This window comes from Tursiops truncatus, chromosome 6 (genome assembly GCF_011762595.2).
Source record: "Tursiops truncatus isolate mTurTru1 chromosome 6, mTurTru1.mat.Y, whole genome shotgun sequence".
Lineage (NCBI taxonomy): Eukaryota > Metazoa > Chordata > Mammalia > Artiodactyla > Delphinidae > Tursiops > Tursiops truncatus.
In genome coordinates this window covers 109,708,421-109,732,893 of record NC_047039.1, presented here as the reverse complement: position 1 = coordinate 109,732,893, position 24,473 = coordinate 109,708,421, and the positions used below count along the sequence as shown (strand labels likewise).

General features: G+C 57.5%; 1 protein-coding gene across 4 annotated transcripts in view; it reads right to left on the bottom strand.

Moving 5' to 3' along the window:
* The window catches only part of HMCN2 (hemicentin 2), a 150,687-nt gene that overhangs the window by 51,624 nt on the left and 74,590 nt on the right, over positions 1–24,473 (bottom strand). For all 4 annotated transcript variants that reach the window (XM_073806725.1, XM_073806727.1, XM_073806723.1 and 1 more), the window contains 23 exons: positions 22,816–23,010; positions 21,793–21,923; positions 21,309–21,456; positions 20,769–20,895; positions 19,791–19,945; positions 18,531–18,809; positions 16,764–17,045; positions 16,296–16,404; positions 15,896–16,065; positions 14,859–15,013; positions 14,322–14,418; positions 13,779–13,874; positions 12,062–12,238; positions 10,276–10,433; positions 9,326–9,449; positions 8,725–8,900; positions 7,614–7,710; positions 7,299–7,418; positions 4,746–4,907; positions 3,626–3,907; positions 2,418–2,585; positions 1,148–1,261; positions 629–715 (listed from right to left, as the gene is read on the bottom strand). In XM_073806725.1, the coding sequence (XP_073662826.1) occupies positions 629–715; positions 1,148–1,261; positions 2,418–2,585; positions 3,626–3,907; positions 4,746–4,907; positions 7,299–7,418; positions 7,614–7,710; positions 8,725–8,900; positions 9,326–9,449; positions 10,276–10,433; positions 12,062–12,238; positions 13,779–13,874; positions 14,322–14,418; positions 14,859–15,013; positions 15,896–16,065; positions 16,296–16,404; positions 16,764–17,045; positions 18,531–18,809; positions 19,791–19,945; positions 20,769–20,895; positions 21,309–21,456; positions 21,793–21,923; positions 22,816–23,010 (3,609 nt within the window). The remainder of the gene's footprint in view (positions 1–628; positions 716–1,147; positions 1,262–2,417; positions 2,586–3,625; positions 3,908–4,745; positions 4,908–7,298; positions 7,419–7,613; positions 7,711–8,724; positions 8,901–9,325; positions 9,450–10,275; positions 10,434–12,061; positions 12,239–13,778; positions 13,875–14,321; positions 14,419–14,858; positions 15,014–15,895; positions 16,066–16,295; positions 16,405–16,763; positions 17,046–18,530; positions 18,810–19,790; positions 19,946–20,768; positions 20,896–21,308; positions 21,457–21,792; positions 21,924–22,815; positions 23,011–24,473) is intronic.

Here is a 24,473-nt window from a genome sequence, read left to right as displayed (position 1 = left end):
GACATCCATTCTCCACCTTAGTCCAGAGGCCCATGTAACAGGGCAAGACACAGAAGCAGCCACCAGGCCTGGCCTGGGCCCTTTCCTATGTGGTTTGATTGCCTTTTCCTTACCCAGGTTGTGGGCAGGAATGGCTTGGTACAGGCAGGCAGGACAGAAAGGCAAGTTATCCCTTCCATCCATCCACCCATCCATCCATCCATCTCTCCCAGCCCACAAGCATTAATGGGAGCCTACTCTGCTGGGCACTGGGGGAACCATGGTGACAAGGCAGCCCTTGGTCCTCAAGGAGCTCAGAGCTTGGCCAGGGTACACAGGTATCACAAGGCCACTATGGTCCAGTGTGGTCAGTGCTGGGATAGGGGAGTACTGGGACCTGTAGGAGCCCATGGGCCCAGAGGGTCGGCCAAGGACTCCTTGTGGAGGGTCCTGGAAGCTGAGCTCTGTAGTCAGATGAGTAGGGAAGAGTGTTCGGGGCAGAGGCACAGAGAGTGCAAAGGCCAAGATGGTGAGAGACCCTCCGTGGGGAGCAGTAGGGCTGGGGGCAGGCAGCCGAGATCTCCGGGGTCCCCCTGCTTCTCAGAGCTGCCTCTCACCCTTCTTCCAGTTCACTGCGTGTGTCCCTTACCCGTGACATTGCACGTCAGGTGAGCCATCTGCCCCTCGGGAACCTTGATTGCCTCCTCCAGGTCCTCGTTCTCGATACTGGGAGGAACTGGGAGAAGCAGGGAAGACAGACACTAACTGACCACGCTGAACAACCACGGAGCAGGAAGCTAAGAGCCCATGGTACCTCTCTTCCATTTCCCCATCCCCTCACGTCTGCCTCCATGGGGCTGTGAGTTTAATAAGCCCCAACCCTAACCCTCAGCAGCTGGCTGAGGGAAGTACCAGTGCCTCTGGGAGAAGGCCCTGATCAGAGGAAGGCAGTTGGGTGGTATTGAAAATCTTTTCCCCCTTTCATCTGGGGTTAGTTCCAGCTGTTTCTGGAAAGTTCTATGGCAGCCTCAGAGAAGAGGGTGCTGATGAGGCAAAGAAAACAAGGCTTGGCTTCTCCCTCCTGCCGGTGCCAGACCCCACCTCCAGAAGCTCCCAGGCCGGAGGGAAAGGATTGGTGGGTGCCCACGAGAATGGGGCGGTGACATACCCAGGACCTCCACGCTGAAGTTCCTCCGCACCTCCCCAGCCTCGTTGCTTGCCAGGCACGAGTAGAGGCCTCTGTCTTGCTCCTGGGCCCGGGTCATCTTCAGCATCCAGCCACCTGGGGAGGGGGGGAGTGGGCTCCACGCACAGCTATGAGCAGCCTTCTGTCCCAAGCTGAGCCCAGGCTGCCCGCCAGGAAGAGGCGCACGCCAGGCATTATATTTAGAGGTAGAGGCGTCTGCCTCCCACAATGTTCCATTCCTCAGACGGGTAAACTGAGGCCCAGGAGGGCAAACAGATAGATGGAGCCCCCTGGACATTAGACCTACACCAGGGTAGACTTGAGGACCCTGTTCTAGTAAGAAGGATCTGTCACCTGGCTACCCTCTCTTCTGTGGGTTGGCTGGGGCTAAAAGGACAGCAATGGTTTATGTAGTCCTGGCTCAGATCAGAACCCTCATTCGACTCTGATGGACCTGGTAAAAGGCCACCTTCTCCCAGGGACCTCTCAGAGGTGAACCAGCTCCTCTCAGAGGAATGCAAGGATCTCCTAAGACCAGCCCAAGGAAGGTAGATACACATCATCACTGCTCTTCTTGCACCCAGGGCAGACATCACTAATTGATCGCCACGCTCCTTTCTGCTGGGCCCAGATGCAGTCTCTGAATTCATACCATCACACTGAATCTGGCGGCCCCCACCAAGTGCTCAGAAGTGGTACACAAGGGGAAACTTATTTACCATCCCAGCTTTGGCTGCATGGAACAACTGACGGGTCATTGAAGCTAAGCTTCAGGGGGCCTGGAAGTCCCTGAAAGATTCTGATGGGATATTGCCTCTTGGGCCTCAGTTTCCCCATTTGTATTCCAGCAAGAACCATCACAAACCAACTCTGTGAGGAAGATGAATATTCAAAGGAGAAAGTGCTTAGATCAGCATTTCCCAAAGTTTGTTACCGTTCCATGCTACGTTTCATAGGTGCCGTGAGAATTTTTTTCCGCAGGACTTATCAGAACCTTGACTATACAGATGGTCACTGTGAGTCTCCAGGAGAGCAGAACAGGAAGCCTTTTCCAAACTGATTTAAATCTGATTTTTTTTCCCTGGAGCACCTCACCTGACCAGTGTTTTTGGGTGCACTCTCAGGGGACCAACAGCTAAAACGGTTATCCCAACCAAGCCTGGCAGTGCAGGATCAGAGGTCACAGGCATGTGATGGACACACGTAGAGGGCCAGACCCGATAACCAGATACTCCCCTGACCGGCACCTTACCTGCCAAGAGGTAGGTGTCCTCCCCGGGGCTGATGGGCTCCTCCCCTCGGAACCAGAGGACCCCTGGAGGCGGGATGCCTGTGGCTTGACAGAGCAGCGTCAAGGGGCTGTGCAACACAGCCGTGACATTGGTCAGTGGGTCCAAGTCTCCAACGAGCTCTGGGGGCACTAGACACAGAGAAGAAGCCACATTCAGGATGCAGACGGGGGCTGTACGCTCCTGCTTGTCTCCCCACCAATGCCCTCGCCGAGGACCCCCGCCCCCCAGTCAGGGAAGCCTGAGGAGCAGAAGCGACAAGATCAGAGCTGCTCCCACTGAAGGGCGTGAGTGATGGCCACGGGCTGGGCTTTGGTAACAGGCTTGGGCCCCAGTTTCCCCGACCCCTCGTTGGAATGCCAGGAGAATTCGACAAGGACATGTGTAGGGCGCTCAGCACACGGCCTGGCACGGAGCAAAGACTGAGCAAACGAGACGGGAGTTAGAGCAAAGGGGAACACCAGATGGGTCCCTAAACCCACAGAGCAGAGTTCCATTCAGAAAGGAAGCCACACCCTATCAGGCAGGGATAGGTGGGCGAGGCTGGGGATCCCAGCAATGATGGAGACATGAGAGGGTCCTCCCTAAAGGACCCCTGCCCACCTCTCCCTCCTTGTCTCTCTCCACTCCCTGCCTCCACCCTGAGGCATGCAGTAGGAGCTCAGTAAGAGATTGGAAGCACAAGGCTCTTCTAGCCCCCGTGAACGTGCCCCAGCCCTCTGCAGAGTCTGTTCCCTATGCCTGGCACTCTTCCTCTCACCCCGGCTCCCGACGAACCCCTACTCAGCCTTTGCATTTCAGCTAAAAGGTCACCTCCTACAGGAAGCTGCCCTGACTTCCCAGGACAGTGGTCAGGATCTTCCTGATCTCTCGGGGACCCCCGAATTCCCCCATCACATACGAGTCATGCAGGATAAAGAATGCCCGGAACAGAGGAGGGGAACAGCAAACACGGGAGACAGGGAGGAGGGAAATGAGGGCCATTTGGAACCAGTCCTGATTTTGAAAGCAGTGCTTGCAGCTTTTTCCAACAGGAGCCCTACCCAGAGGGGTCCGACTCCTGGCAGAACAAGGGGGTGGCCCCAGGAGCACAGCTTGGGGATGGAAGCAGCCTTGCCTTCTCCAATCTGGTCCCCTTCCTGCCCTCCTCCAGCAGGCCACAGGTCCTCACCCAGCACAGAGAGTGAAAACCTCCTCTCGGCCCTCCCGGCCATGTTCTCAGCCATGCAGCTGTAGCGCCCGGCGTGGACAGCCCGAGCCCGCTCCACGTGCAGCCTCTGACCCTGGCTCTGCAGCCGCAGGCCAGGCTCGGCCCCCACTGGCTCGCCGTCCCGCTCCCACGTCACCCTGGGCGGGGGTTTCCCTGTGGCGTTGCATTCCAGAGTGGCCTCCTCGTCCTGGACCACGGACACCTGTGTGTGGGGCTCCCGGGGGCCCGCGATCTGAGGGGGAACTGGCATGGGGAGAAAGCACGTCAGGGAAAGTGGGCCGCCGGGCACCAAACACGCGCCACATGCCAGGCTCTGGGCTCGCCTCCATTTGGCCTGTGTTCTTCCATGTCCCTTGCTGGCTGTGTGACCTTAGCTAGGTGACCTCAGCCAGGTGACCTCGCCTCTCTGGGCCTCCACTTTGCATCTGTATAATGGGGTCAGAAAAGTACCCCATGGCCCCCTCTCCCACACCCTGTGAATCACAGGAAGGCCCGCCGTTCGGATAACGAGCTCACAGAACAGCCCTGAAGATTTGTGAGGGGTTTTCTTCCTTAGAAACCAGAAGCTTCCCGGAACTTAAACAGCTGTTAGGACTGGCCGAGGGTGAGGGATTATTCCACAGGTGGGGTTCTCCCCAAGATGCTGAACAGCATTTTTTTGGTTTTATTTTCTAGAATGATTTTTACAAGGTTGAGATATTTCATTTCATCCCGGCAGGACAAGTAGATGGAAACTTACGTTTCCATCACATATAGGAGCTTCGTATCAATTTTACATTTCTTTAGTTTCCAACTACTCCAAGCTGTGTTTTTTTCCCCCTCTGGACCATTGGGGGCTTCTTGGGATCACGCTGCCCCCTCTCTCACGCTGAGGTCAGGAGCTGTAAGAAGCTGGCTGGGGGTAGGGGGCAGCTGAAAGGCCAGAGAGCTAAGGGGTAACAGGACAGTGCTCTCATCAGCCCTGTTTTGTCTTTGCTTGGGTTTTGGGGTGAGGTCTGCCCTGCCAGGGCACCTGGCTGCCCGCCCTTTGGGCCCCACCTGGCCCCTTCCGCCTGGTTGAGGTCGTCCCAGCCTGACTCACCAAACACCTCCAGTTGCTGGTCCCGGCTGCTATTCCCGGCCACGTTGCTGCACTCACAGGTGTACGTTCCCTCCTGGGCCGGCTGGGCCTGTGCTAGATACAGCAGCCGCCCCACAGCTGACAGCTGCCCAAGGCCGGCCCCGTCCATGGGCAGAGGCTGACCTGGATGCATGAGAAAGAAGCCCCTGGTCCTTGGTCCTTCCATCTCGAGTACTTGTCCTCCCATCCATCCTGGCCAGCTCCTGTTCATGCGTCAGGTGCCCACTTAGATGTCACCTCCACCAGGAAGCCTTCCCTGAGCACCAAATCTGACCCCGGAACCCACTCTGAGCTCCCATAACACTGAGCCTCTCCCCAACACAGATAAGCCTGCAGGTGGCACGTCCGAATCCTGCCCTGGCGTGGGCTATCCTGGACGGCAGACCCTGCCTCACTTTCCCCCTGGGATCCTTAGAGGTTCTCTGGGGCCTGGCATATAATAGCGCTCAGTGAAGGCTATCGAACGAATGACCCATCCATCTAGCTACACAGATGGGGGAGGGAGACCAAGCAGCTGGCACACCTGGCAGCAAGGAGACCCCGATGCGGGGAAGGATTTTGTAAACCAAGGGGCACTGGATTCAACACTAACTTCCAACATCCTGCACCTGTTCACAGCAGAGCGGCCCTCTGGGCTCTGGCCATCCGTCAGCATGTGTCCCCGCAGGCGGAGGAGACTAGGTGGCCACATGACATTCTTCCTCGCTCTTACATTCTATTCTCTGTCCGCGCTCTCTCCCCTGGTGATCGCGACTTGTCTTGTCACTTTGGGATTTATTCTTAGTCCAGACCTCTCTTCCCAGACCTGCCCTTGCAGCCTCTCCATCTGGGTGATGGCAGAATCACTCTCCTGACTACCAGGCCAAAGGTCATCCCCGACCCCTCCTTCTTCTTAGCCCCCATCCCAGCCGTCAGAAAATCCGGCCAGCACCACCTTTGAAATGCATCGAGACTACGGCCCCCACCCCAACACCTCATGGATACCCACCTAGTCCACGTGCCAGCATCTCTTGCCCAGAGTCCCTGCAGGAGCCCCCTCACTGGCCACTCTGCTCCCACCCTTGCTCCCAATGCTCTATTCTCATCATGCTGGTAGGAACCATCTAGAGTACAAACCAGACCCCTCCAGAAGCCCCATGTCACTCAAGGTAAAAGTTGAGATCCTTACAGCCTTTGATCCACCCCCATCGCACAGGTGACCATCGCCTGGTACCGTCCCCTTGCTGAATCTGCTCCAGCCCCACTGGCCTCTTTGCTGTTCTTCAAACATGCTTGGTTCATCCCTGCCCCAGGGCCTTTGCACCTGCCATCACCTCTGCCTGGAAAGCTTTTCCCTACAATATCCTCATGCCCATCCCTCACCTTCTTCACATCTGCTTGGTCAAATGTCCCTGGCCACCCAACTTAAAATTGCAAATCCCACCTCCCTCCCTCCTCACGACTTCTCCCCTTTCCTGGCTTTTATTTCTCTCCATAGCACTTATCATGTCAGGTATTAAGTCATTTACAGGCATACCTCGGAGATATCATAGGTTCAGTTCCAGACAAATGCAAAAAGCGTATATCGAAATAAAGTGAGTCACGTGATTTTTTGGTTTCCCAGTGCATATAAAAATTATGTTTAGTCTATTAAGTGTGCACTATTATGTTTAAAAACACAACGTACATAACTTAATGAAAAATACTTTAAAATGCTAACCATCATCTGAGCCTTCAGCAAGCCATAATCTTTTTTCAATAGTAATATCAAAGATCACTAATCACAGACCACCATAACAAACATAATTATAATAATGAAAAAGTTATAAATATTGGGAGAATTATCAAAATGGGACAGAGACCCAAAGTGAGCAAATGCTGGAAAATGTTGGGGAAATGGTACCGATAGACTTGCTGAAGGCAGGGTTGCCATAAACCTTCAATTTATAAAAAACATGACATCTGCGAAACTCAGTAAAGCAAAGTACAATAAAACGAGGTAGGCCTATACTAACTTCTCATTTATTATCTGACTGCCTCAATCCACTGCCATACGTCCAGCACCTAGAATGGGGCCTGGTACGAGAGGCTCTCAACAAATACTGGTTAAATGAATGAATTCCAAATATTTATTGAGCACCTGTTTTGTACCGGGCACTGTCTTAGCCACTGCTGAATTCCCAGACAGTGCCTCCCAGGGCTCACGGGCTCACGGAGAAGCAGACATTGAAGGACTAAGGTGGGTAATATGATGAGCTAACATACAGGGGTGGCGTCAAGGAAGCCTAGACTGGGGTGGAGGTCAGGGAGGGCTTCCTGGAAGAAGAGACATCTGAAGTGAGGCCTGAGGATCAATCCAGCTCTCATTGGCTGAGGAGGGGCTGCAGGGCCTTCTGTCACCAGCACCCACACCCCCTAGGGCTGTAAGCCCACCCACCTCCAACTCAGCTAGAATGGGGGCACCCAGCGAGGGCAGGGAGCAGCCTCCTTGGGTGGGGCAACGAGGGTAGGGCTGGGCGAGGTCAGCCATCCTACCGTCCTTCCTCCAGGAGATCTTGGGGAAGGGGACGCCCCAACATTCGCAGGACAGCCTGGCGGGGTGCCCCTCGGTCACAGTCAGGGTGCGAGGCTCTGGTGAGGGGAACACTGGAGGGACTGAGTGAAACAGAGGAGGTGAGGTGGGCAGGAAGTTGTGGGCTGGGATAAGAAAGGGGCCTCGTGGGGGAGAGGGTGGGGTGGAGGAGGGCTGTATCCTAGAGCCCACTCAAGGCAGCCCCAACCCCAGGGCTTGAGAGCCAGCCCTCACAGGGGCAGGGGGAGGGACCCCAGCCCAGCCCAGGAGAACCTCACCCCAGACATTTAGGTTGTAGTGTTTCTCCGAGCAGCCTGCCCGGTTCCGCGCCTCGCAGTTATAGCGGCCTGCGTCTGCCACCCCGGCTCTGTCCACCTGGCCGAGAGCAAAAGCAACCCATCAGCGGGGGCGGCACAGATGGGATTACGCCCGGACAGACTGTGTGACCTTGGGCATGTCACTTTACGTTGCTGAGTCCCCCCTCCCACCCGGAACCACGGAGCAGTGGTAGCACCTGCTGCGCCTCTTGTACCGGGAAGTTTCTGGAAGCCAGGGCCTTGGTGGCCTGACATGGACCGGGCACAAATGGTGGCCCTGCCAGCCTCACCCCACTTCACATCCACAGCCCAGTGCTGTTCCAAGGAGGAGGCGGAGGGGACCCTGTCCTCGGGGGTCAGATCCTGACCTAGGGGGGTGAGGGAGCTAGGCTGTGGCTTTGCAGAATGAAGGGAAGGAGGGGGGGGGGGTATTCCAGGCAGAGGAAACCAAAGAAAGGGGCTCAGAGTTGGGGATGATCACATCACAAGATGTAGAGGGGTGGGAGGAAGAGGAACAGGCTGGAGTGGAGGTTCTCCCCGCGCCTTGGAGAGGTACGTCCCTCCCGCAGCTGACATGGACGAGCTGTGCTCTGGGGCAGGTGGGGCCTCACAGACATTCTCTAGGACTCTCCCAGCCACCCCAGAAGAAAGGCAACAGGTGCTCACAGGTGAGAGAGCAGAGGCCAGGGTGGTGAGAACACGACCACCCAACGGGGCAGTAGTCCGGAGACGTGGAGCTAAACTTTAAATCCAGGCTGTGACTCCAGAGGCCCTGACCCTAATTAACCCCTGCCTTGCTGGGTCAGATGAAGGGCCTTAAATGCCCAAAGGCAAGGAGGCTTTCGAACAAGGAGTGAAAAACTCGTGGGGGTCCTGAGGAAAGTGCCCCCCCGCCCCGCCACTGAGGGCTCAGTCCTGGGGCTGGAAGCAGCTCTGATGGGTCCTGGGACGGGCGGGGCCTGCAGGTCACAGTGAGCTGAACTGTGCTCACGGGGGCACCTCAGCCCGCCCTGTTCAGGGCTCAGCTCTGCTCACAGTGGGGGCCCCCTTGGTGGCCTGGGAGGCCGCACACCTCCAGCAAGGCCTTGTCTGCGGAGAGGCGGATGCCAGGCCGGGGCTCCAGGGGGCGGCCGTCCTTCCGCCAGCTCAGCACGGGAGGGGGCACAGCGTGGCTCTGGCACTCCAGGGCCACTGACTCGTTGGCCACGACGGACACATTCAGCTCTTCTCCAAGGATGCTTGGGGGCACTGCGGGAGGGGGCGGGGCAGGGGCTGTCTCAGCAGCCGGGAGCAACCACCAGGGATGGGAAGTCACCATTAGGATGAGGGCCCACCCCCTGAGCTGCAGCCCTCTCGTCCTCCCTTGATGACCTTCAGAGGAGGCCCCCAAACCTGAAGAGGATGGTGCATTATAACAACATCAATAGTCTGAATATGATTTTGTACTTTAGTTGTACCAGATGTTACCACTGAGGGAAGGGCCCACCCCCCCACCTGTCCACAACAGGGGAGTTCACACTCTAGGAGAGGGCTCTGGGGGTCCAACTGACCCCTACATGAAGGCAGACACAGTCCCAGGCCAGACCTCCCACATCCAACCCCCGGGGATGCCCCGGCCCCACCTTCTTGAGCCGGTGGCCTGCACCCGGCAAAGTCCAGGGCCTGACACTCACCGTGGACATGCAGGATGATGTCCCGGCGGTCCTCGCCCACCGCATTCACGGCGACGCAGGAGTAGCTGCCGGAGTCGGAAGCCCGGGCACTGGCCAGCGTGAGGACCCGGCCCCCAGGGAAGACCTGTGGCCCAGAAGGAAGTCCACGTGAGGTCCGGCCCTGCTAGCAGGCACAGCGGGCAGCTTGTCCCAGACCCCCGGGGCCCGCCACAATGCAGAGGAACCCCGAGCTCTACCCAGACCCCAGGACCTCTGCTGGCTGGTGGGGAATAACATCTGTCCTGGGAAACAGTCCCCTGGAGTGGGGCTATGGCTCGGGAGCCCTTGAGATAGGGCTGGTCCCCAAGTGTAAGATGCACGACTGATTTCAAAGAGTTTGTACAAAAATGTCTGGTTAATGATTTCTTATACTGATCACGTGATGCAATGATACTTTTTGGATATACTGGGTGAACTAAAATGTATTTTTTATACAGCAGTTTTTTTAAATATTCACTATTTATTTATTTATAAATAAATAAAGTAGCCAAAGGACACTTTTATTTATTTATGTATGCCACACTGTGAGGCTTTTGGGATCTTAGTTCCCCGACCAGGGATCGAACCCGTGCCCCCTGCAGTGGAAGCAAGGAGTCCTAACCACTGGACCACCAGGGAATTCCTTAAAATGCATTATTAAAATTGGTTTCACCTGTTTCTTTTTATTCCTCCTAATGCAGCTACTAGAAATTTTTAAATTACATATTCGGTTCACCTTGGTGGTGTGCATTACGTTTCTGGAGACCACCTGGCTCTAGACTCCGTTCAGCATCTCCCCTTCCTCCCTCCAGTCGACCATCCTGGGCCATCACTGTTTCCCTCTCCCCGCAGCACTCCCAGGCCCTGACCTCTGCTCCCAGCACCTACTGAGGCACCCAGGAGGCGAGTCAGGGCCACCCACCCCTACTGACCTGGAGGCCAGAGGTCCCTGCAGTGGACACAGGGTTTCCATCCTTCAGCCACATCAGCATGGGGCTGGGGGCTCCCGTGGCGTTACAGGTCAGCCGAACAGGGCTGTGGAGCATCACGGGACCCGGCAGGCTGGGTGGCAGAGTGATGCGCGGAGGCACTGCAGGGTGAGGGCGGCACAGGGCACAGGCTGAGCCCCGCTGGGGGTGAAGCAGGCAGGGCCCCTGGCTGTGTACCCACACGGGAGCACACGGCCACAAACAAAAGCTTAGGGACAGCCACTCCCAACATGGGCGCAGCGCTCCACAGTCCTTGAGGTTGCTCATCTCACCCTTCCAACTCCATCATGAGGCTTCCACAGATGGGACACTGAGGCTCAGAGAGGGAAGTCACCTGCCCAGGGCTGACCAGCTAGGAACTGGCAGAAGCAGCGCCTCAACTTGGGCCTTCTGCTCAGCACGAGGTCATTAGGGGGATGGTGTAGGGGTAACCAGGGTTGAGAATCCCTGGGCAGGTTTTGCTTTCCAACTCAGAGGTATCAGCCTCCAGACAGCCCCTCGTGGGCAGAAAATGGTCAGAAGAGTCAGTTGTATCTGGGAGGCATGAGCCATGACACCCAGGGTCCCAGCCTCCTGTCCAGCTCCCTACCCACTGCTGTCAGGATAAAGACCCAATCTCTCCAGCCTCCATCTGGTCCCCAGCACCACCCCGGCCCCTCCTCTCACTGTTCTGTAAGCTCCAAGCCCCCAGCCTCCTTTCAGTTTCTCATTTGGCACATGGTCTCCGTTTAGGCATCCAGCTCTCCAAGATGCCTCCTGGGACCCCCCAGGCCAGGTCAGCGCCCCAGTTCCAGGCATTCAGTTGTACCTCACTTTTCCTAGCTCTTATCACAATCGTCATGAAACAGTACTCTGGGTAAGTATCCAGTTACCGCATCCTCCACTAGACTGAAAGCTCCCGGGTCCGTCTTGCTCAGGGCTGCAGCCCCAGGGTCTGCCCAGGGCACGTACAGGCACACCTCGTTTTACTGTGCTTCGCCTCACTGCACTTTGCAGATGTTGTGCTTTTTACAAACGGAAGGTTTGTGGCAACCCTGCCTTGCGCAAGTCTATCGGTGCTATTTTTCCAACAGCATTGGCTCACTTCTGGTCTCTGCGTCACATTTTGGTAATTCTCGCCATATTTCAAACTTTTCCCTTACTGTTCTATTTGTTATAGTGACCTTTGAGGTTGCTACTACGACTCACCAAAGGCTCAGATGATGGTTAGCATTTTTTTTAGCAATAAAATACTTTTTAATTAAAGTCTGTACTTTCTTTAGACATAATGCTACTGCACAGTTACTACAGTATAGTGTAAGCAGAACTTTTCTATGCAAGGGGAAACCAAAACATTCATGTGACTTGCTTTATTTTGATATTCGCTTTATTGTGGTGGCCTGGAACTGAATGAACCTGCAGTATCTCTGAGGTACGCCTGTCCTCAACAGATGGAGGAATTGGTGTTTGAATAAATGGAAGGTTAGATGGATGGATGGGGGGATAGGCAGAGGACTGGATGGGTGGTTGGATCAGTGGAAGAACAGTTGGGTGTTTCCATGCACGGATAGAAGAATGGATGGGTAAATTATCAATGGGTGGAAGGAAGGAAAGATGAAAGGAAGGATGGATGGATGGATGATGGACGGAAGGAAGGATGGATGGACACAGATGGATGAACAGACTGAGGGACAAATGGATGGAAGACAACTTTGGGGACAAGGATCCCTTTAGTCTCAGGGCAGCTCACCATTGACCCGTAGGCCATACTGCAGCTCTGTGCTACCTGCCACATTGGATGCCACACAGCGGTAGCTCCCAGCGTCAGAAGACTGGGCTCGCTCAATGAGGAGAACTCTCCCATCAGCTGACACCGTCACTCCCTTCTGGGCAGAGACAGGCTGGTGGCCCTTGAACCAGGAGATATCTGGTGAAGAGAAGAGAGATGAAAGGGTCCCTGCCAGCCCTCAGACTGTGCCCTGTGTCATGGGCATCCAGGAGAGGCTTCCTGGGTGGCCACATGCTGTGCCTTTATTTCAGGCACTGGAGGAAGCCAGTGTTCTCCAGGAAGGGGGGCGGGGCAGAACAGGGCGGCGTTGTCTGAGATGGAACCGAAGGCAGAGAGGGATGCAGGCTGGGGCAGCCAGGAGCAAGGAGAGTCAAAGTCAGCCCAGCCCCTCACGTCCTCCCCCTGCCAGGAGACCACCCATGGGGGAGATCTTTAGAGGAGAACACGGTATACCCCAAAACAGCGGCCTCATAAATATGGACCAATTATAAACAGCTACATGCGCCCCCATGTCCATAGCAGCACTATTCACAATAGCCAAGACATGGAAACAACGTAAATGTCCATCGACAGAGGAATGGATAAAGATGGGTGCATATACACAATGGAATACTACTCAGCCATAAAAAAGAACGAAAGAATGCCATTTGCAGCAACATGGGTGGAACCAGAGATTAGCATACTAAGTGAAGTAAGAAAGAGAAAGACAAATGCCATATGAGATCACTTATATGTGGAATCTAAAATATGACACAAATGAACCTATCTACAAAACAGACTCGTGGACACAGAGAACAGACTGGTGGTTGCCACGGGAAAGGGGGTTGGGGAGGGACGGAGTGGGAGGTTGGGGTCAGCATACATAAGCTATCATATATAGAATGGATAAACAACAAAGTTCTACTGTATAACACAGAGAATTATATTCAATATCCTATGATAAACCATAATGGAAAAGCATATTAAAAAAGAATGTATATATATATATATATATATATGTATAACTGAATCACTTTGCTGTACAGCAGAAATTAACACAACATTGTAAACCAATATACTTCAATTTAAAAATAAATTTAAAAAATAAAGTTAATAAAGAGATAATAAATAAATTAGTAATGACCGATTGTATCTTCAACTTCCTTACCTCCTGCCAGGGTCCAGCCCAGAAGAGCGTTTCCCCATGGCAGAGGGCAAATACCTCCAGGGCTCACCACCCCAGGCAAAGCAGGATTGAGCTGGCTCAGATGGGGGACAGGAAACGGACCCCCTTCCTGGGCCCATCCTGTCTGCCGGGCACCCACACCTAGCCGTAGCTCTCAGACCTTTGCTCAACTGCTGGTCTAGAGAAGAGGCCCAGGCCCTCCAGGTCCTGTTTCTCACCGCCAGCCCTGGGGCGGCCCCGCGAAGCCACAAACTCAGCAGAAACCCGGCAGGTTTGTTTCAGACACCAGTGCAAAGGCTCTGGGCCCTGGCAGTGACTGGCATGTAATGGGCATCGCATAAATGGCTGTTGACAAGGAAGAGGGGAACGCTGGGGAGGGAAGGGGAAGGCCTGCTGATCTCATCCTGCTTTGTCCACAGCCAGAGTGGTGCCTGTGGCACTGCCCCGCCTCTTTGGATGGGAACTGGGGTTGGCTGGAGGTGGCTTTCAGCCAACAGGAGGGGTCTTACTTACCAGGAGGGGGTACACCTGAAGCCAGACACTCCAAGTTTACGGAGGCATTTTCCAGCACTGCCTTTTTGACCAGGCCCGGCTCGATATTGGGGGGCACTAGGGGAGACGAGGACAGCCCCGGCTTGGAGGGGGTACAGGCTCTGGGTGGCTCATCTCAGCCTCCCCAGTGCCCCTCCCCAGCCCTCCCAAGGTGCCTGACCCCCCGGGAACAGCCAGCATCAGACACACCGGGGAGGTGGACCCCAGACAGTCATGAGGAGCGACAAGGGCAAGGATTTGCCCATATACACAAGGACCTAAATGAGCCCCCAGATGAAGAGAACAAGCAAAGATAAATATGAATGAGAACAAGGCTGTCCACTGAAAATCCGGCAGAAAACAACCAAAAGCGACCACGGAGCAAATGATTTTCTACTTCTGAAGTTAAGTACGTGACATTAATTTTAGAACCCCCCAGCCGTCCCCAACCCCCCACGGCAGCCCTGCGGGCCCTCAATCACCCACCACCCCAGGTCCAGGCTCCGCCTCCACCCACATCCTCACCCAACACCTTGAGCGCCACGTCTCTCCTGCTCTCCCCAGCGAGGTTAGTGGCAGCACAAGTGTAGATGCCTTCGTCCCTCAGGTCCACCTTCTCGATCTGGTGGAGAGGAGGAAAGGCAGGTGTGTGCCAGGATGTGGGTGGGGCCTGGGGTCAGAGCAACACGGACGTGGCAAGTGGCCGGGCTGTTGCTGACCCCAGCGCAGGAGAAGTGAGGCAGGGGCACAAGCGTGGTTCCGGCTGGAGTTCTGAGCCACACATTCAGATCCCAGGGGATCCCTCTGGTCTTGGGGATACTCCCCTCCCCCCATTTTCTCCCTCTGGGAGCTCAAACTCCGGGGACCTCGACTAGGCTTAGGGTTCCCTTCCTTCTTCAGACCCAGCACCCCAAGGTCCACTGAGCATTTCTAGGATGAGTGGACTCTGTTTGTCCTGCCCCCAGGCTGCCAGAGCTCCGCTTGGGCTCCCCGGGGCCGCTAAAAAGCAGCCCCTCCCCCTGTGCAAGGTTGGCCTGGCAGCCCTGGGGCCCTTGCACGTACCTGCAGGTTCCCCCCCGAGGCTGCCAGGGCCACACCATCCTTCCACCAGCGGAGGCTTGGGGTAGGTACCCCAGTCCCTGCACATTGGAGGGTCACAGGCTGCAGGAAAGGGGCTGTGATGTCCTCACCCCCAACTATGACCACCGACGGGAGCTCTGGGCAGAGGGAGAGGCAGGGAGGCCCAGTCAGGGTCAGGAGGGGTGCAGTGGGCACCCAGAAACCTCTTCAATGCCTGGGGAGGGAGGGAGTGGCCTTGCAGGGCTGGCCTCTAGCTTCCCCCCACTCAACCCTCCAGATACCTGGCCTTAGGGTAAAGAGCACCAGACTGAGAGCCGGCAGAGCTAGTCTTTCCCTTTCAAATTCTCCCATTCATCATCCATCCATCCATCATCCATCCATCCATCACTCATCCATCCATTATCCATCCACATGTGCACTGAGCATCTACTCTGTGTCCCACACTGCACTATGCACAGGGACACAGAAGAGAAAGTTCTGTGCTGCCCTCAGAGCTCCCAAGCTGGGCAGTGGAGATGAACAGCCAAACGAGAAGTCCCAATACAGTAGGTGGGGGGTTATGGCCACGAGAGGCTGGGCAGTGCAGATTATAACCATGGTGGAATCAAGGAGGGCTTCCTGGAGGAAGGGGTGTTTTTTAGGACAGACCTGAAAGATAGGGAGGAGCTAATCAGGCAAAGAGGAAGAATGTTCCAGGCAGAGGGAACAGCATTTGCAGGACTGGAGGTAAGAAAGCCAACGTATTTAAACAGCTGAATGAAGTTCAGCGTGGTCAGCATAGAGAGAGCGAGCTGGGGTCGGGGGGAAGCTCGGGAGGGGATCGAAGGCCCGTAGACAAGTGTGGTGAGCAGCTGAGACCACCCTCTCACACCTGTGTCTCTTTGGGGAGCTGGCAAGTCCAGACCAGGAATGCTGTCCAGAGAAGACCAGCTCCATGCCCTTCCCATGTCTGTCAGGCTGGCTTCACCCACCCCGGCATCTCGGGCTGTCATTACCCCAGAACGCCAGGCCGCCCTCACCGTGCACAGACAACTCCACTTCAGCCCCTGCAGTGCCCGCTTCATTGGTGGCCTGGCAGGCGAAGAGGCCCGCGTGGTCCAGCTCCACGTGGTCGATGCGCAGTGTGGTCCCCTGCGAGGTCAGCTGCACCCCGGCCAGCTCCTCGGCTGGGCGGCCATTCTGCAGCCAGCTAAGGTGTGTGGGGAGGGGAACGGGTCAGCCTGAGGCTAGAGAAGGTAGGGGCAACAGGACAGGCCAAGAGGCCAGGCAGCATCTCTCTCCTGTCCTCACATCCCGGGCTCCATGGCCTCTTTCATGCTCCTGGGAGGGGAAGCATCTCCCCTCCCCACCCACCCCCAAAGCATGCTCTCTGCCTGTCCCCCAGCCCCCCAGTTCTGGCCTCCACCACCCCATACGCACTGGATCGCGGGCACTGGGGAGCCTGAGGCCTGGCAGGGAAGGTCCAGGGGCTGTCCTACGAGGGTGGTCACCGGGCCCAAGCCTTCAGCCAACAGGAGCTGCGGGGGCACTGTGGGCAGGGGCCACCATTGGGTGTCTGGAGCTGAGGAAATCCCGGCCTACAGCCCTCCCAAGTCCCAGTGCCACCAGAGCCAGGCCCAAGCTTCCGCTCACCCTTCAAGCACTCCCATAAACGGCCCCTTGTCCAGAAGGCCTTCTAGGACCACCCAAGTTCAGCCTCCCCACAGGATCGGTCTGTTTATTCAATGTCTTCCCACCAGACCCAGGGCTCAGGAGTCCCGTCTCCCTGTTCCCTGCCTTATCCAGGGTTAATGGCTGTGAAGTGTCCGTGAAATGGAAGAAGCAGGCTAGGCGTGGGAGGAGGGGTCCACGGCCCAGGTGACTCGGGTGGGGCAGGCCTGGGCTCACCCTGCACCTCCACGGAGTACTGCAGCACGGCCTCCCCGGCGGGGCTGCTGGCCACGCAGCTGTACAGGCCTCCAGACGCCTCCCCCAGGCTCTCCAGGCTCAGCATGCCGCCGCCCTCCTCCAGCCACGTCCCATTGCTCTCCGCCACGGGTAGCCCCTCGTGGTGCCAGGAGAGGGTGGGGGCTGGGTGGCCTCTGGCCACACACTCCAGCGCCAAGGGCCTCCCGGCCACGGCCTTCACCACACGGGGCCCTCCACCAGCGCCCTCGATGGTGGGCGGGACTAGGGAAGAGGCAGGGGGTGCTCAGGGACCAGCAGCCTGGTTAAGTCCCTCACAGACCCCAACCCATGTGAAATGCCTTCTCCTCCCCTCCACTAGCTGGAACCCCTGTTCAGACATCACCTCCTCTGGGGCGCCTCCCCCGGCGCCCTGGCTGGAAGCACTCTCTCCCTCCTCTGCCCCTTGGTGTCATTCCCACCCCCCCCCCACACTGCCTGCATCCTCTCTCCACACCCTGCGACCCCCGTGACCTCAGCCTGAGCAGAACGACACTTGTCTCTGTGCGTCTCCAGTATCTGCACACGGTAGGTCTCAAGATCTGCTGAACCCAAAGGGATGGGTTCCCCAGAGCCCAAGACCAGAGCCTCTACTCCTACTACTGGTCCCCTCCCTGGCCTGAGGAGGCGAGCAGACCCTAGCCCAGATGGCCCGGCCTCTGGGGGCTCCTAACTCAGCCAGTGATGGCCAAGGGGGTAGCCAGAGGGGGGGCTTCTCTCTTCCCCTTGGGGAGGGCCCCCAGGTTGCTAAGCCCACAGAGTCATTGCCAGGAGACATGGGGCGATGAGGGAACGGGATGGGCTTCTCAACATTGCCTGGGTCACTAGCCCCACTGAAAATATAATGAAAACACACACGTGCATGTTCCATCCATTTCCAGGAGGTTCTCAGATCCCTGAATAAGAATCCCGGAGTTGGCTGCTGCCCGTAGACCCCACACACCTCAACTTCCCTTTGGGGTCCCCAGGACTCCAGCATCCAAGCCCTTTGTATCTTTGGGGACCAGCACTCCGGAGCTGATTCCTCGAGAGGAACCAGAATGACCCCACCAGGCTGCACTCTGCCTTCTAAACTTCATCTGCTCAGACCCATCCCTGCCCTCCTACACACACCCTGTCCTCTGAGTCCTTCACATGTCCTCAGAGCCAAGCCCCTCCAGGCAGGCCAACGCTGAGGTTAACAGAGCACAAGTCAGACCCTCGAGGTAGGAACTGGGTCCTCTCACCTCCCAGCGGGGTGACCTGGGCCAGCCCCAGAGCCCACCACGCTCACCCATGAGTGGGGGGACCAGGGCCCTAGTCCCTGTGCCGTGATTAAATCAGCTAGTGCTGTGACGAGCCCCAGGGGGTCTGGACCACAGTGAGTGGCTAATTAAGAGCAGTTAGTTATTAGCTGTGGTCGTGGGGGTGTGGGCGCAACTTCCTGAGAAGTCCTAAACCACAAGGGGGAGACCTGGATTCTCCACTCGGCTCCGCTGGGGCCCCGAGACAGGCCCTTCCCCTGGCGTCGGTTTCCTCACCCGCCTGAGGAAGGCTGGACGAGCTGAGATGACCCTTCTCCCTGGGTAACCCCTCATTCGCATTTTCCTGGGCCTCTGTCTGCTCCCTTCACCCACCTTTAGAGCCAGATGGAGGCCATCCCGGCCCAGACTCCCTCCCACCACTCGCCCCAGCTGACCACTGCTCCTGCTGTGACCCCGGGCCGCTCACCGAAAACCTCCAGCCGGGTGGCCTTCTCCATGACCCCCACGGGGTTGCTGGCCCTGCAGGTGTAGATGCCAGTGTCCGAGCCCTGGGCCCTCTCCAGATGCAGCTGTCGGCCGCCCCTGGTGTAGACGGCCCCGGCACTTGGAAGCAGGGGGTCCCCATCCTTGAACCAGATGATGTCAGGCGTGGGCACTCCTCGGGCTTCACACAGGAGCCACATGGGGTGGCCCTCCATGACGGCCAACTCACTTGTCTCGTTGGAGCCCCAGATGGTGGGAGGTGCTGAGGACAATGGGGGGCGGGGGGCAATCACAGGGAGCCTGCCCAGCACCGAGGTGGCTGGTGTCCCATCCCTTGCAGCCCCATGCACCTGTCTGTGGGCCACAAGCACCGCACATGTCACAGGCTTCTACTGCAGGGGTGGGAGGAGGGGTGGGGGGTTCTGGGGACAGACAGGAGATACTGGCCAGGGACACGCTGACGTGGGGGGCAAGCCCGGCCATCACAGGAAGCGCAGAAAGCGGGGGAAGGGCCACAGGTCAGGCTCCGGACCCCACTTCGCCTCTGACTCGCTGTATGACCCGCATAGGTCACATCCCCTCTCTGGGGCTCAGTCCCCCCATCTGTAACACGAGGGGCCGAACTGGACCCGGGGTTCCTACGGGGCAGGTCACACACCATGGGTGGTACCTAAGCTGACCCTCAGGGCATGTGGGCATGCATCTCGTAACAGAACAGCTACACCCTCCCCAAATCTCCTTCCTGCCTGATTACGACAAACGAAAAGGCTGTTTGGTGCGTTTGCTGCGACTATGTTCGTAACCTTTCTAGAACTTTCTACCCTGCCCTTTTTACCACATGCAGGCAGCTCACGCCTAAGGGTTTCCAAAATCCCTCTTTGGTTGCATTTGTTTTCACAGCTTCCTCCCACGAAGGCCAAGCAGCCCTGGTTCCTACTTCCCTTTGATGTGTTACGCATCCTTTTACATAAATGAGTTTCGGTGTAAAGAAAAGTGACTTGATTTAAACAATCATTCTGAGTGGTATCAGGAATAGGAAAACTTGTGAAGCTCAGATGGGGACAGTGGGATCTGGGAAACATTGGGCCGGATTCCCTCTGTTCTTCCCGGTCCACCCCACCCCACCGCCCCCCCAGCTTTACTGAACCGAGGGCTCGCTCCTCATAGGCCCCCGTTTGTGCCCTCGTCTTCCCTCCATGCAGTGGGCAGCCCGTGGTGGGGGCCGGGAAGGGGCTGGGCTCACAGTGGATTCTGAGCTGAAAGTCCTTGGCCTGCTGGCCGGCTGGGCTGAAGGCCACGCACTGGTACCACCCTTCATCCCCCAGGTGACTGGTGGTGATTCTGAGAACCTGGCCGTCCTCCTGCAGCTGGATTCGAGGGTCCCCCGGAAGGACAGGTCTGGAAAGATGGTCAAGATTGTCAGTAAGGCCAGCTGGCAGGGGCAGGCTACACAGAGGGGAGCCTGCTGCTTGGGAAACGGAAGCCTGGAAGATTCACAGTCGCTGATAGGTACAACAACCCAAGTGCCCATCAATGGATAAACAGATAAACAAAAAGTGGTTCATCCCTACAACGGAATATTATTCAGCCATTAAAAGGGACGAAGTACTGAAACCTGCTACAACATGAAAAAACCTTGAAAACTGTGCTAGATGAAAGAAGCCAGACACGAAAGACTACATACGTATGACTGCATGAAATCTATATGAAATACAGGGACGTTCACAGAGACGGAGGTTAGCGGTTGCCAGGGGCTGGGGCGAGGGAGGAACAGAGCAGTGAGTGCTAATGAGTATAGGGCCTCCTGTGGGGGTGATGAAATGTTCTGGAACCAGATAGAGGCGACGGATGTGCAACACTGTGGATGTACTTGTGTTTAGTACTGAACACAGCGTACTGAATTGTGCACTTTGGAATGGTAAACATCATATTGATTCCTTAAAATTTAAAATACCTTAAAAGACACCTTTGAAAACATTTTAGAAATGAAAGGAAGGCTGGCTAAGTGATGAGAAAACCCTGCCATTTGAAAGCAGGGTCTCACCTGGGCGATCTCAGGCTGGGGGGTGGATGTGCCCCACACCGCCCTCTGCCTGGGCCCTGGCTGGCTCGTGCAATGCCTGTCGAGCTCTAACCCTGCAGAGTTCCCTCTCCCCAGAGGCCCTCTCCACCAGCCCAGGCCGAGGCTCCACCCCAACACTACCCGTCGGGGGTCACTCACTGCCCATCCTTGGTCCATTCCATCTGGGGCGTGGGGACCCCCGAGGTCTGGCACTCCAGCTCCACCCCTACACCAGCCAGGCCCAGCACCTCCTGAGGGGCCTCGGCTCCAAGCACGGAAGGTGGGACTGGGGGCGAGAAAGGGTGGGGGGAGAAAAATCCTCAACCCCTACAAGCCCCGCCTGCTGCAGGGCCTTTGCACGTGCAGGACCCCTGCCTGGTCACCCTTCCCTTCTCCTACCCGGCCCTCATGGGAAGCTCCCCCAAACCCCTGGCTGGATCGGCCCCTGCTCTGTGCGTCCTCAGCTGCCGGCAGCGCTCTTTCGTAGCACATCATAATGCATAATGTCATTACAAGGCTAATGATGTGATTGTCCAATGTCTGCCCCCATAGTTATGTGAAGACAGGGACCAGGTCTGCCATGCGCCCCTCTATGCCCCCGGCTCCCAGCCGGTAGTTTCCCTCCCCCGCCCCGCCTAAAAGGGGAGGGGTTGCAGGGCCAGACACACTTGGGAGCTGGGAGGGCTCGGCCTCACTCACTGAGCACAAGGAGATCGAAGTCCCTCTGCGCAGTCCCAGCCTGGTTCTCAGCCCTGCAGGAGTAGAGGCCAGAATCGCCCTCCTGGATCCTGGGAAAGTAGAGGGCCCGGGCCCCGTCCAGGAGGCGGTGGCTGCCCACCTCGGGGATCTGGGCAGAAGAGGGCAGAGGGAGCTCGTGAGTGGGGTCTGGCTACCCCGCATCCCCCATCAGCAATGAGGAAACTGAGGCCCAGGGAGCTGGTTGGTGACCGGAACCCAGGGTTTCTGATTCCCATAACGGTGCCGTGCCCTCTCCACCAGGCAGCCCCTCAGGCTTCATCGTGGGCCCACGGTCTTCCATGGCCCTGAGTCCCAGTGCATCCCCAAAGACAACTGCCACTTGTCACACCTCCCCGCCACACCTGGCACATGCAGGAACCCGTCCAGAAGGTCTGTACCCTATCCAAATCCCACCCACAGCCCATCCACCCCAGGGGACACCCACCTGCTGCCCATCCTTGAGCCATGTGATCTCGGGGGCTGGAAAGCCATTTGCGTCACACTCCAGCGTCAGGGACTGCCCGGCCATGCCTGACACGTTGGCCCTGTGCCCGTTCTCCCGGATGCTGGGGGGCACTTGGGAGCAAAGAGAAGCAGAGGAGCTGCCCCCTCCCAGGACAGCCACGGCCACCCGGACCCCTCCTGGGGCATTCTTCCCCACCTGGACGGGCAGCCCCAACTCCCGCCCTTCCCCAGATCCTGGGGTTCCAGGATGCCCGCCCCAGCCCCTGATGTGGCCATCAGGAGCCACGCGGACCTGGGAATGGCCACAGCGGCCTCGCCCTGGGACCTCGCGCTGGTCGTGCCCAGGAACTGTCTACGGGCTCTGACATCCAGCTTTGTAAGATGCGGGACCCCCGGGGATCCATCTGGCTGTACACCCAAACTGCTGTCATGGTCACCTAGGGGGGTACCCTCCCCCGCCTCGAGTCAGAATCTCTGAAGATGGGGCCTAGGTCTTTGAAACAAACTTCCCGGGAACCATAAAACTGCTTCTCCCATCCCCTCCATGAGCCCGTGTTGAGGAGAAGGGCTCCCCTCCCCCTGCACACAGCACCAGGGGCGGGAGCTGTGGGAAGCTCTTCCTGCTGCAGGGAAGAACAGGAACCTTGGGTAGTTTCAGCAGCTTCAGTGGGAGGTGGGCTCTGGGACTCTCATCTGCCCTCAGTGAGCTTTCTAAAATAAATTCACTAGACCATTTTAGAGCCATTTGTGGAGTTCCAGGTTCTTCTCCTTACACTGTATCCGTGGGGGTCTCTCTGGGGAAGGGGACGCCCATGCAACCTGCCACTTTCCTAACACCCTCAAGCCCTCCCCAACAAGCACGGGGTCGGGGAGGGCAGGGACCTGTGGCCTCCCCTGCGGTGAGCTCTCAGGCTGGGGAGCTGGCGCTGCCCCACCCAGGCATCCATGCGTACCACTGGGAGGTGTGTACAAGCCGTTCCCCAGCTCTGGGGTCCCTGCTCACCATGGACTACCAGCTTGGCTCTCCTGGATGCGGAGCCCGCCTCGTTGGTGGCCTGACACTCGTAGTCTCCACCGTCGGTGGGAGAGACCGAGGCCAGAAACAGAGAGCCTTCATCCAGCACTGCCAGGCCCGGCCGGCCACGCAGGGGCTCCGAGGACGGGCCCTTCCGCCACGTGATCTGCGGCTTGGGCGTCCCTGAGAGGGCACAGAGTCATCAGCATGAAAGCCTGTCCCCTTCCCTGTCCACACCCACACTGCCCCCACCCCCGTGCAAGTGATGCTGACCCTCGGGGTGGGGGGGAGGTCTCAGGTACCTCCTTGCTCCCCAGGCTAGAGGAGCAGCAGCTGCTCACACACCTGCCACCTCCCCACCCAGTGCTGTGCGTCCACGTGGCCTCCCAGCGGCCCGAGGGCCACAGGCACAGGGGCCAGAGCCTTTTCTGGTTCCCCTCGCAGAGGCCCCACCTCGTCTGCACTCCCAACCCCCTCACCTGCCCTGTGTTTTCTCTTTTGCCTGCCATCTCCAACTTTCTAATGTACATAAGATGCACTTTTTTAGGCTTTTTTTTTTTGGCTTATTGTCTGTCTCCCCCCACAAGGTCCGAAGTCTTTGCTTTGTTCCCTGCTGCACCCCCAGCTGCAAGCCCAGCGCCTGGCACACAGCAGGTGCTACCTGAATGAATGAGCCCGCCGTGCTCAGTACCCATATTGTCCCATCGGATCCGCGCATAAACGGTGGAGGCCCCAGGTGGACCGGGCCTGTGCTTCCCCTCACAGGCATGAGGCGGACACCGCTGGCCACACACCCCTAGCCCCACCGTGAGCGCCGCAGTCCCCCTGGAGGCCCTTCTCCGACACTCCTCACGTCGGACTGTGCAGTGTCTGGCTCTGCCACCAGGCTGTCGGCTCACACGGCCCGGCGCACGGTGGGTGCGGGATGAACAGCTGCCCCACTGGGCCAGGGCACACAGTAGGTCCTCAGATCGGTGTTGAAGGAATGACCCAGCATTCCAAGCAGCACACGTGCCCATGAGGCATGGCGCCCAGTGGTCGCAGCGGGGCCTGGGTCACGTGAGCCCCAACTCTGCAGACTTGCTGAGTGATCTCAGGACAAGGGCAGCCCTTACCCACTGCCCTGCCTGCAGGGCAGGCAGCCTGCAGCCCTTCCATCACTCCCCATTGGGGTCATAATCGTTGCTAAATACCAGTTATCACGCACCACACCCCCACTTGATCTGCCGACTCCCCTGGCAGCTCGGGGCTCTCTATAAGCACGTTCTCTCTGCCTCACTTGCTCTTTTATCCTCACCTTTGGAGGGAGGGGTGAGACACCCCATCTGGGGGGAATGGGGCTGCGATCAAGATGCGGCACATCCGGGGCATCCGGGGTGTCGTCTCGTTCGGGAGGGCCCCTGCCCCCCCCACCCTGTACTGACTGCTCCTGCTTAAGTGCTGGGGGCTCTGCCCGCTGGCCCTGAGGGAAAAGGAGGGCCACCCATGCTCTGCGATCTTTGGGTACTTAATCCCCTGTGTCTGTTTCCTCATAGAACCCTCTGCCGTTTCCTCTGTGTCTGCCCAGGATGCCTGCTGGAGTGTCCCAGCTGCTCCCCAGCATGGAGACACAGGTGTGAACACACACACAACACACACACATACAG